Genomic DNA, 11588 nt, shown 5'->3' on the forward strand with positions numbered 1-11588 from the left:
AACGTTATTTGACATTATAGCCTCATTTTCATGTGAATATTAAAAACATTCCAAAAGAAGGAGAATAATTATTACAATTATATACATATATATATTTATATATATATATATATATATATATATATATATATATATATATATATATATATATATATATATATATATATATATATACATATACACACACACACACACTATTATGAAAAAGAAGAAGAATGATTTATTGTTTATATTCATTCTATCGCTTTTAGCAAGCCCAGTAATAGATTTTGCGCTCTAAACCTTGGAATACACTATTTAAAAAGAAAAGGAAAAAACACAGAGGGGACAGGGGTGTGCAAAACACACCTCAAGAAAAGCGCGAAGCATGACGTGATTGGCAAAGACATCATTCTATCCTCGCCGTCCCGGGATTAGAATGACGTCACACCGATACCCGTCCATGGATGAATTCTAAAGAACTATAGAGGCACAAATAATAGCACAACCACAAGTTCATATCTTGCAAGTCTCACGTTATCCTTTAAGCTTTCTACAGCTGTTTAACAACAACAGTTTTTGTACTTGATGAAGCTTAACTCTAATTTTTTCATTTCCTTAAGGAGATTATCTATACATATAAAACTAGGGCTGGCGTAAACATCCTCAGTGCTTCCCAGATAAGTGCAGTCATCTATTATTGAGCGAAAGGCCGAGTGTGGAAATATGTGTAAGACGGTGGATTTGAAGTAGATTTGGTTTCAATCGATCAGCAGGAGAAGGATATTGCTTATGGTAACAAAAGAAGCAGCTATGTCTTTCTCTCAGTTTGGATATCCTTACAATGCAACTTCTCAGGTAAGCATGACAATTGTATATTTTTCTCAAGTAGATACTTAACGAGCGTGCACACCATAGGGTGCTTTTCCCCCCACATTCTGTCATGATCTCTGGACTCCCGTAACTAACACTAGGCTACTGGTAGCAGCAGATTGTTCTGTCACTAAATCCTAAAGTAAAGTTATAGGCGATATCGTGGGGTTTGTCAATATTTATAGTAATGGGTTATTTGAATTATAAATGACCTCACGTGTTGTTGTAAACGTGTAAATTACCTTTACGGTGTAATTGTTTAGAGTGAGCGCGAGACTCCTCCCTTTGCCGGTAGCCTTTGCCTTCTGATTACAGATAACGGATAGATAATGGTGACAACATAACTTCCAATCAATTATAGTTATACCTAATATATATATATATATATATATATATATATATATATATATATATATATATATATATATATATATATATATATATATATAGTTCAAAGAAGCCGCGCTTGCTGCTGGTTACTTTGTTACTGACTCAAAACTTAACAGAAGTTCTACTTTCAGCTTTGATTTTTTTTTTTTTTTTTTTTTTTTTACACCGAACATATAAATCAACTCACAAAAAAATAATGGTCTCCTAATTTTTTTGTGAATGTTTATGGATATTTCGATCATTTGTAGGCTGCAATAAATGTCTCAATTACACTTCTTATCTTTGTGAATAAAACGCATGGATGAGAATAAAATACAAGCGGTTTCAAGCGAGTTCAGTTCTACATAAAGCTTCTTAACTTAATCTTACCTTCATTTTCTGTTTTACTAAGGAAACTGTGCGCATGTGTTGTAACGCAAATATAAAATGCCATGCCTATCGTTTATTTCCTTCATGCAGTTTTTCGTGTCGGCAAACCCCAGTACGACTTGCTGCGATACGATTTCCAGGTCGGTGACGGAAGGATCGAGCGCGTCTCAGACCGCAGCCTCCTTCTGCTGTCCCTCCTATGAGAACCGGCTGCTGGCTAGCACGCGGACCGAGCTCAACGCCGCGCTCGGGATGTACGGCTCTCCCTACGCAGCAGCAGCGGCCGCAGCCGGTCAGAACTACGCCAATTACTTTCCGTACAGCGCCGAGCCCTCTGCCATCTACTCCAGCCTGGTACGTGTAGCCCTCTCATTAGATTTAGCGCGGGTCCTCCGTTCAATCGACTGACTCATTAAAGTCACGGCTTGTTATTGATTATTTTGCCTTGTTAAGAGGACCATGCTGTCTAGCTGTCGGGTGTAATAACTTTGAATAATCAGAAGAAATAAACAGAGAATGAAGCGACATATACAGTATGTCATATGCTTGCTGTAAAAAGCCCTACTTGGTTGAGTTTGGAATAAATAAAGACAAATGTGTGTCTAAAATAAAGTTAGTGCCTTAAGGAGCTAAGGAGATAAAGTGTTGTTTCCACTGTAAATAATAAATGTCATTAGCTTAGTGCCAGTAATTTATGACAGCTATATCGCATTTTAAAATGTGATTTTTTTCTTCTTCCTTTTTTATTTAGAACCCACAATATGAAATCAAAGAGGGGTCAAGCAGTCTTCATGGCACTATAAACCAGCCTGCTGCCTTCTATCCATATGACCACTCACTGGGCCAGTACCAGTATGACAGGTCAGATTTGTATCTGTCCCACCTCTAATATGATATTTTGATATATAAAATATATTGCTTTAAATACAAATTCTGTTAACCATATTAAAGATGTCATATTTTAATTTGATTCAGGTATGGGACCGTTGATTTTAATGGGTCAACCCGGAGAAAAAATGCCACGCGGGAGACAACAAGTACTCTTAAAACATGGCTTTATGAACATCGGAAGAACCCATATCCTACAAAGGGTGAAAAGATCATGCTGGCCATTATCACCAAAATGACTCTCACGCAAGTGTCTACCTGGTTTGCCAATGCTAGAAGGAGACTAAAAAAAGAAAACAAAATGACCTGGTCCCCCAAAAACAAAGTGGGCGATGACAGAAAGGAAGATCTCAATAAGAGTGACCCAGACAGTATTACCAAAGGTAAGTCATCACGCTTCTCAGCTAAATTAAATTCTGTAGATTAAAAACGTATTTGACTGTGTTTGTTGTGTGTAAATGCATGTGCACGCACACTCAGTAACTTTTACTGCTCTTGCACAGACTCCAAAGACGGTAAGGATGAGCGGGACCTGCAGTTCAGTGACCTGGATGACATAGAGGACGAGGACTGTGACAAGCTGGACAGTGACTGTGAGAAATCAGGTCAAGATGACCTCTCGACTTCCTCCCTTCCAAAGAGGGACTGTAACTCTGACCTTCCTCTCCACTCGAACTTTCCATCTTTTACCTGTGGTCTAAAGAGTTTGGGGGCTCTAAACCCTGACTACCTGGATTCTCTGGGCTCCAAACCACATCAGCCCTCACCTCAGTCCACCTCTATCAACACTGTGGCACTCTCTCACTTTGAGTCATCAGAGAAGCCCCGGATCTGGTCGCTGGCACGTACAGCTACAGGGGTTGTATTAGGCACGCAACATGGTGGGGATGTAAGGACTGGGCCTGTGGACTGTCAGATGCAGGGAGTCAGGTTGCCAACTGTTGTAGGAGTGCAGTGTGGACAGCTAAAGGGCCTTCAGGACCCTACCAGCCTAAGCAATATGGAAAGCCTTTACCAAGAAGGACTGCAGGGGTTACACAAGGCATACAGTAGTGGGAGCTACAAGTCCCTCCAACTCCACTCTTCCGCCTATCCTGGACTGACCGAATCCTGCCAGTATTCCTCAATGGAAGGTACATCCTTTCTATGTTTCAATTTCAATTTATTTATTTAAATGGGACAGTGCATATTCATGAACGTACAATCAAAGTTGAACGTAAATACGCCGGATTTAGCACAATGCTAATTTCCATCCGTAGTCCCAAACATAAACAAATACAAACCAAAAAAAAACAAACAGACAATATACATATCAACAAATATACATATATAACTAAATAAACAATAAAAGTTCCTATACCTTATTTTACTTATTGTAATATTAATTTAAAATGCATAAATGCCTGTACATATACATATACATGTTTACAGCGCTTTGTAACAGGACCATGTAGCAATCACAGTTATGCAAGGCTAAGTTATAACCTGTTTGGAATTCTAAATGCTATATTTAAATTTTTCTAAATACCTTATTTAAAAAAATAATAATAATAATTACATACAGACATGCAAAATAACAAATATTAAATGCAACTTTTGTAATTGTTTTGAGTGCTGTTTGTGTAGTTTACTGACAGTTGTGAACTTTTGTGTTTATGTATTACAGGCTTCACCAGTGCAGGAAAGACAGAGACAGAATCCAGTGAGCTCAACGACAATTGTCCAACAATCCAGGATGTCAAAACCACTGCATTCAGACCTGTGATGAAGAGGTGAGGCAGGTGAGCATGAGCAAACACACACACACACACACACACACACAAAAGTATTTTATTGATCCCATTATGAACAGAATAACATTGATTATGCACATTTCATACTTAATATGAAACAAAATAAGAAAGATCTGCACAGAACATGTAAATGTATCTCCAAGTTATTGTGTATGGTTACAGGTTATCTCAAAATAAATCTAATCATGAAGAATTACATAATATCTGTCACCCAACAGCCATTCATTGTTTTGGTTAATTCAGCTATTGCACACACACACACACACACACACACACACACAAAATGTATCTTTCCATTTAGTATCTGTTTGTGTGTGTGATTTGAGGTAATGAGGTTTGCATGTCCTCTGTGTTCTGTAATTTTGTATAACAAACAATTTCATCATGCCTGTCATTTTCACCAAGTCCAACTTTCACAATATCACCTTGTGCTAATACATTGTCCTTCTCTCTCTGAATTAGGACTGTGGAAATGCCAATAAACACGGGGACATTTTTATGATCTACATCATTATGCACTATGGAACAGAGTCAATGAAGAACTATAAGCCCATGGCAGCAGACACTTGAAATAATAGCGCAACGAAAATGTGTGCTCTTTCTGGAACTGTGAAAACTGGAGGCAGCCATAATTTTGCACAATATGATTTGATGGTGTCAATAACTTTATGCAATGTTTTGTGTATGTCTGGGAATAAATTGTGATTTTGTATGTTTGCATTGGCAATCGTAGTTTAGTAATTCTATTTATCTATTTATTGTTTGGTTATCCATCTGGTTTATTTATCTGTTACCATGTGTCCTTTCAAGGTTTTGTTGTGTGTTTCATTTATTTCTCTGTGGTCATGTGCTTATTGTTGTGTGATTTACTTTTTTGCAGTCAGTCTTTTTACTTTTATTTACCTATTAACAATAAATGCGGTGCGATACTGTGCTCCTGAGGAGTATGCTATGTTTATATAAAGAAACTGTGAATAAATGTTTTGTTATTTATAAAATATTTTCTGAGAACAAATTTTTACATTTTTGTTTAATGATTTCTGTTTACAAATCAATCAGATAGCTATATACAGTTCAGTTTATCCTCTTGACTCCATGCCTTAAACCGGGGCATTGCTGGAAGGTCATACATTCAGACACCGACGTGAATGGAATCAGCAAGGGTCTGAAGAAAGGGTACATCAGTTCCACACTGTCATTATTTAATCGGAATTGGCATTCAACACTGTTACTGTTCAAGCTCAGAGAGAGAAGGAACTAGTTATGAATGCAGCTTTGTCTCCACCGCGGGCGAGCAGGTTCTTCATCATCCAGATCGACGTTAACACCGAGGTTACACGCGAGCATCCATTCCATGAAACGCGCATCAGGTGTTTTGATGATGATCAGTCAATTGCTCGAACCGGCATCCCAGGAGATCTTTAAGCACACAATTAAACTTGTAAAGCAATGGCTGGGCTGGTTCAAAACCACAGAGAAAAACATGTTTCACTTATTTACAGTGTTAGGCCATTTCCCTGTGGAGCAGACAAATTACTTTGGCAGAATGTTTAATATTTAAACGCATGAAAAAAAAAAAAATAATAATAAAATAAATAAATAATCATAATATCACGCTTCTAATTCATATGTCAATATTGATGGCGTGTAGTTGCTTTAGCGAAAAAGTAGCTAAAGAAGCTCTATGTTCTTCAAACGTTTTGGTTAAAGAAAAACGCGATCAATCACGCAAAAGTAAAAAAAAAAAAATAAAAAAAATAAAAAGAACTAGACTGAAGCGATTACCTGCTGGTCAGGGTTCATTAAATTAAGCCGTCGAAAGAGACATTATTTCAGGACGGATTGAAAGATTAAGGCATGTAATAAGAGTATTAGGTTTATTCAAAGGCGCTGTGGTCAATTTGTGGTCGAACTGAAAAGGGGTCGAGCAGGCTGTTGATGTCACTTTTTGCGGCGCAGAATTCCTCAGTGGAAATTTAGGTTGACAAAGAGGGTCATGATATCGCAATAATTAATAGGCTAATAAGAGTTAACACGATTTTACTTATGGGGAAAAAATGCGTCAGCAAATGCCATTAAACAATGTAGTTATAAACAATGATCCAGTCCATACGTTTTAAAATTTACACAACAACAACAATGATATTAATAATAATCGTCAAATACGTCTTAATATGGTGACATAAATGCTTACATTTCATTCCTTGTAAGAATACATTTTGGGGGATATTTAAAGCTGTAGAACAGATGTATTACTAAAAAAAAAAAATACAGACAAAAAATATATATATCAAGAGGCCTGACACAGGCATGCTTTGCCTCTAAGTCCAATATATTTGTTTATTAAAGGTCAATGGACTATCGTTTGGATTATCCCTCAGGATCTCCACTACCAAGCAATCTGTCCAACAGGCGAGATCTATTTCTACAAATCTCCCTAAATATAATCTCTCAAAATCATATTCTGAATACTGTTTTGATTAAAAAAAAAGAAAAAAAAAAAAAAAACAAGGAGTGAGATTTGCATGATGAGAGAAACTTGAAAGATTCGAAAAACCATTGTGTAATGCATAGTAATAGCAAAGTTCAGCTTGCTATCCCACATATGATCAATCACTTTACCTGCAACACAAAATCACACATGAAAAAAAAGTGAATTATACACTGGTTTTGAATTGACAAGAGCCACACAGCTTGTGCGCCGGCCGGATAAAGACGCTTCCCGCGTGTTAAATATTTAAAGCAAAGGTAATTAAAAAGGGAGCTGTAAAGAAGAGCTGCCAAACATTATTGAAGGTAATGATGCATGTGCAATGGGATTAGTGCGGCAGCGCTATACCTGAGGGAGCCGGAAATAATAGCATGGATTCCTGCCACAAAGCATCAGGCTCATACTGCAACTAATAGATCAATTAAGAGCATGTCTTACAACTGGTTTACAGCAATTTAAATCTAGACCAACGAGGACAGAATAAGACTAAAATGTGCTTTCGCTTTAAAGTGGGGAAAGTGGAAATGTGTCCTGTCATACAATGTGTTATTCCCTTCAAAGAACTGCATCCCTGAATCTGTGAGTAGCCTACGTGTCTGTTGTTCAGACTGTGCATTAGTCTAATGGATGGGTGCATGGGGACACATGCTATGCATTATGCAGAGTGCATTAAATGTAAATGGCATTATAATAATGATCCTGAAAACGCCGAATACACCAAACATTTAAATTGTTGATCATATTTTAATCTGAGGGAGGATAGATAGATAGATAGATAGATAGATAGATAGATAGATAGATAGATAGATAGATAGATAGATAGATAGATAGATAGATAGATAGATAGATAGATAGATAGATAGATAGATAGATAGATAGATAGATAGATAGATAGATAGATAAACAGTGTCATGGCTATGTCATCTCACTGCGTTGCGCTATAGTTTAATCACGGGCTGTTGATAGCAGCCTAATCCAAAACAGATTTCCGGTAATCTCCAATAATAAAGACGCAAGAAATAAACAACACTGCATGACGGATAAACAAAAAAGCTGAAGGACTAGGCCATCAAGTGTCATTTTTAACGGGGCACTAAATCTGGTCACTTGAATCGTTGAGATGAAATATGTTTGGGTAAGGTTTTGCTTTACTACGCATCAGACCAGTCTAAGAACCTAAGGGGGAAAACATCTTAATGTCTTGCAGAAAGGTTTGTGTAAAGGTTAAGGAATAGAAAAATGTCCGTGGATCATTACAAAACAATAAGTCAATGGAATGGCCGACAGTGACAGGAGAATGGGCGAGCGCTTTAGTTTGTGGATGAGGCACGTCCTCTTGTCATGACCGGGCCTGATACACACAGCTCTGATCCGCAAGTGTGACGTCAAACCTCCCGCTGACAGTCTTTCTTCTGCTCTACTGCTCTTCAGCTGTGTTCCAGCTCAGTCCCGCTCGCATCGTGTAGCGACGCGACAAAACAGCAACGCTTCCATTCTAATAAAAAAAGGCTCAACACTGCAGCATAAAAGGAATCTTTGTTTACATCATTACGTACTTAATGTTGAGAAATTAAGAGATGCATAACAATTAGTCCACCATAGTGTTTTTAATTGGCCTTTTATAAAACATTCAAATGATCAAATCTGTGTAAAATCTATTCCAATCAAATTGTAAATCTGCAATAAGCCTTTATAGTCACAAACTTACGTTTAGAGCAACACTGCAACTGAGACTTGTTTTTTTAAACGTTTATTGTCACTTGCACATAATTTTAAGGTTGTCAGTATTCATTGTATGACCCGTGAATGACTCTGAAAGATGACTGATTAGTCAACATTAATCTTTCGAACCTTAATTCAAGGAATAAAGTCGATTTAAAAGTGCATTGAGCAGGTGATATCCACAGTCAAGATGGGATCTGGCAAATAACTGTATCTTGAAACATATGTGAAGCAAAGTATTTTGATGTAGAGGACCAAAAGAAAAATATTTAGTAACTAAGGGGCACAGCTGCTGTGACCCACAGAATTATTTTTTTGGTTTAATGTAGGAGCAAGACTTGTCAAATGATTCAATCACTGATTTAACTGGCACAACTTTATCTACCTGCTACGTTTTAATGCAGCTACATTCCCACATCAACCAGCAGGTTCCCTGACATGGAAGAGAATAAATTATTGAATGAAATCATTATTTTAGTTTTCTAAAACTATCCTCGTAGTTTCATAAAATTAAGGTTGAACCACTGAGGTCACATGGAGTATTTTAATGATGTCCTTACTAACTTTCTGGGCCTTGATCGTTGTATAGTTTCCTTGCTGAAAAAAAAAAAAATCTTAATTTGTGTTCTGAAGATGAATGAAGGTCTTACAGGTTTGGAACGACATGACGGTGAGTAATTACTGACAGAATTTTCAGTTTTGAGTGAACTAACCATTTAAAAGTCTACAGCATTTCATACATGTGTGACATACAAAATAAGCTGTCAGTGCCAACATCAATTCACTGAAATGAATGCTAGATTTGGTACTATACATAATATTTGGGACATTATTTTTGTATCTTATGGTTGTTGACTAATACTATGTAATAGGCAAAAGGGGGGGAAATGTTTGTTTTTGTTTGAGAAAATCAAAGCAGCAGGAGATTGCAACCAACCATAAACATATTGAACAGATAAGTCTAAACTAATTCCTTGATACATATACTTTTCTTTCCAGTCCCAGTACTCAAGAACCACTGATATATCATATTCTCTGCTAGTCAGTGAGGAACCTGACTATAATTGACAACACCGCAATTATTTGTGTTAAAGGTCAGAGGAGGGTTAACAATTGAACATTACGTTATGATTTTTGCTCTCACCTCAGACTGTTTGCTTGCAGAGCATATGATTGTGATGTTAAACCAGCTAACTGGTTCTGACAGAATAGCAATGGTCAATGTATACTAATAGGACCCATGATGATAACAACAACAACAACAACAACAACAACAACAACATCTCTTTAAACAATGTGCCCAAATTCAGACAAAAGAGCTAAAGCGAAGGCACCTTTTGAAGTGTCCCACACAGAGGGCATATGAGAGAGGGTCTCGGTAATGATGGCTTAGGTTTTAAATATTGATGAGGGGACAATGAACACACTTCATTAAATTTTGTCAAAGGGCGCAGTGAAATGAGTTCAGGGCTTTGTTTCTGTACATGTCTCTCCTCATGGAATTCCTGGTTGCCGATGATGCTACAAGGACCTTGCTAATGAGTTTTGTCGAAGATAATTATGGGCTCCTCACTGTGGACCAAAGAGCTCGATGAAAATCTAGCTTCGTGTGCCTTGAGTGTGGACAGTGCATTTTCATTCCTTCACACTCTCGGTGACCTGAATGACTGGACCCTCTCCTGGCTGAGGGCTGTTATCCTGCAATGATCGAGTACTGCCTAATGTAGAGGATATAACACATGTAACTAACTGTACCTTGAACCAGATAAATCTCACACTATTAGTCTACTACTTCTACCTAAACCTTATCTTAACTTGGCATGGCGTAATAATCAAGTAACTTTGCTGCCATAGGTGCAGTAGGCGCAGTGATATTACGCAGGACCTGAAAATAGTTCCCAACTAGTTTGTGTAGTTGTAGCAATAGCAGAGTTGCTGCGTAATATCACTGCGCCTGCTACACCCATGGTACGGCAGAAAAGTTCCTTGATCATTTCGCTGGAATGAGAGTATAGTTCCTAGCCATATCGGCCTAGAAAACTTTTCATTTTCTGTCACTCTTAGTACACGATGTATCTACAGAAGAGTCAAGTTTTAAATAGGAAAAAATATTGAAACTTTTTTGAGTAAATTGCAATCGGTCTAATCAGATTCAATGATCTATGCTAAGCTAAGCTAAAAAAGCTACTGCCAAAGATCGACTGAATGTAATTTGAAACAGTAAAACTCAATTGCTGCGATTGAAATTTTTCCTTTCTCCTTGAAATTTTTCCTTTCTCCTTGAAGTGATATCAGCTCTTGGTTTATAAAGAAGATCTGTAAAGTTGCAAAGACTAAAGTCTCAAATCCAAAGAGATATTCTTTATAAAAGTTAAAGGGTTGGTTCACCCAAATAGCAAAATTATGTCATGTTGTTCCAAACCCGTAAGACCTCCGTTTATCTTTGGAACTTTGGAGTCTTTGATATCTTTGGAGTTTAAGATATTTTAGATTTAGTCTGAGAACTCTCAGTCCTTCCATTTAGACAGTGTGAACGGTACACTGTCCATGTCCAGAAAGGTAAGAAAAACATCATCAGAGTAGTCCATGTGACATCAGAGGGTCAGTTAGAATTTTTTGAAGCATCGAAAATACATTTTGGTCCAAAAATAGCAAAAATTATGACTTTATTCAACATTGTCTTCTCTTCTGTATCTGTTGTGAGTGAAGTTCAAAACAAAGCAGTTTGTGATATAAACGAATCATTCGTTGTAACCGGATCTTTTTGAACCAGTTCACCAAATCGAACTGAATCGTTTTAAACGGTTCTCGTCTCCAATACGCATTAATCCACAAATGACTTAAGCTGTTACATCGAATGATTTGTTCACGAACCGTGTGTTTTATTGTGAAAGCAAAACTACTTTGTTTGGCCTTCCAAAAGAGTACACAACTAGAAATCAGTGGTTAAGTTGTATTTACAACACTGTTCCAGAACAGTTCAACCCAAATATACAAATGTGTGCAGAGCATTTTATAGAGGATGAGAACTGTTTCCTGAAGCAGTAGCCTACAAAATGTCTGTGGCACAAAGGCTGTTTCTA

The 11588-nt window shown here is 37.2% G+C and overlaps 1 protein-coding gene across 2 annotated transcripts; it reads left to right on the forward strand.

The window, feature by feature from the left end:
- The first annotated feature begins 336 nt into the window (after positions 1-336).
- LOC113052479 (iroquois-class homeodomain protein IRX-6-like) lies at positions 337-5207 on the forward strand. Of its 2 annotated transcripts, none has more exons than XM_026216906.1 (7): positions 337-837; positions 1702-1965; positions 2363-2472; positions 2587-2882; positions 3003-3632; positions 4166-4280; positions 4755-5207. In XM_026216906.1, the coding sequence occupies exons 1-6, from the start codon at positions 772-774 to the stop codon at positions 4273-4275; spliced, it is 1476 nt and encodes a 491-aa protein (XP_026072691.1). In that variant the 5' UTR covers positions 337-771; the 3' UTR covers positions 4276-4280; positions 4755-5207. The 2 variants fall into 2 exon arrangements, with proteins under 2 accessions (XP_026072691.1, XP_026072690.1); XM_026216905.1 differs by having other exon boundaries at positions 4166-4271.
- The last annotated feature ends 6381 nt before the right edge of the window (positions 5208-11588 follow it).

The sequence above is a fragment of the Carassius auratus genome, chromosome 32 (genome assembly GCF_003368295.1).
Source record: "Carassius auratus strain Wakin chromosome 32, ASM336829v1, whole genome shotgun sequence".
Taxonomy (NCBI): Eukaryota; Metazoa; Chordata; class Actinopteri; order Cypriniformes; family Cyprinidae; genus Carassius; species Carassius auratus.

Excerpts from the sequence above, each read along its gene's own strand:
- LOC113052479 (XM_026216905.1), top strand. The coding sequence starts at position 772 with ATGGTAACAAAAGAAGCAGCTATGTCTTTCTCTCAGTTTGGATATCCT. Across the intron at positions 1,966-2,362 it reads CTGCCATCTACTCCAGCCTG|AACCCACAATATGAAATCAA; the intron begins GTACGTGTAGCC and ends TTTTTTATTTAG. Across the intron at positions 4,272-4,754 it reads TTCAGACCTGTGATGAAGAG|GACTGTGGAAATGCCAATAA; the intron begins GTGAGGCAGGTG and ends TCTCTGAATTAG.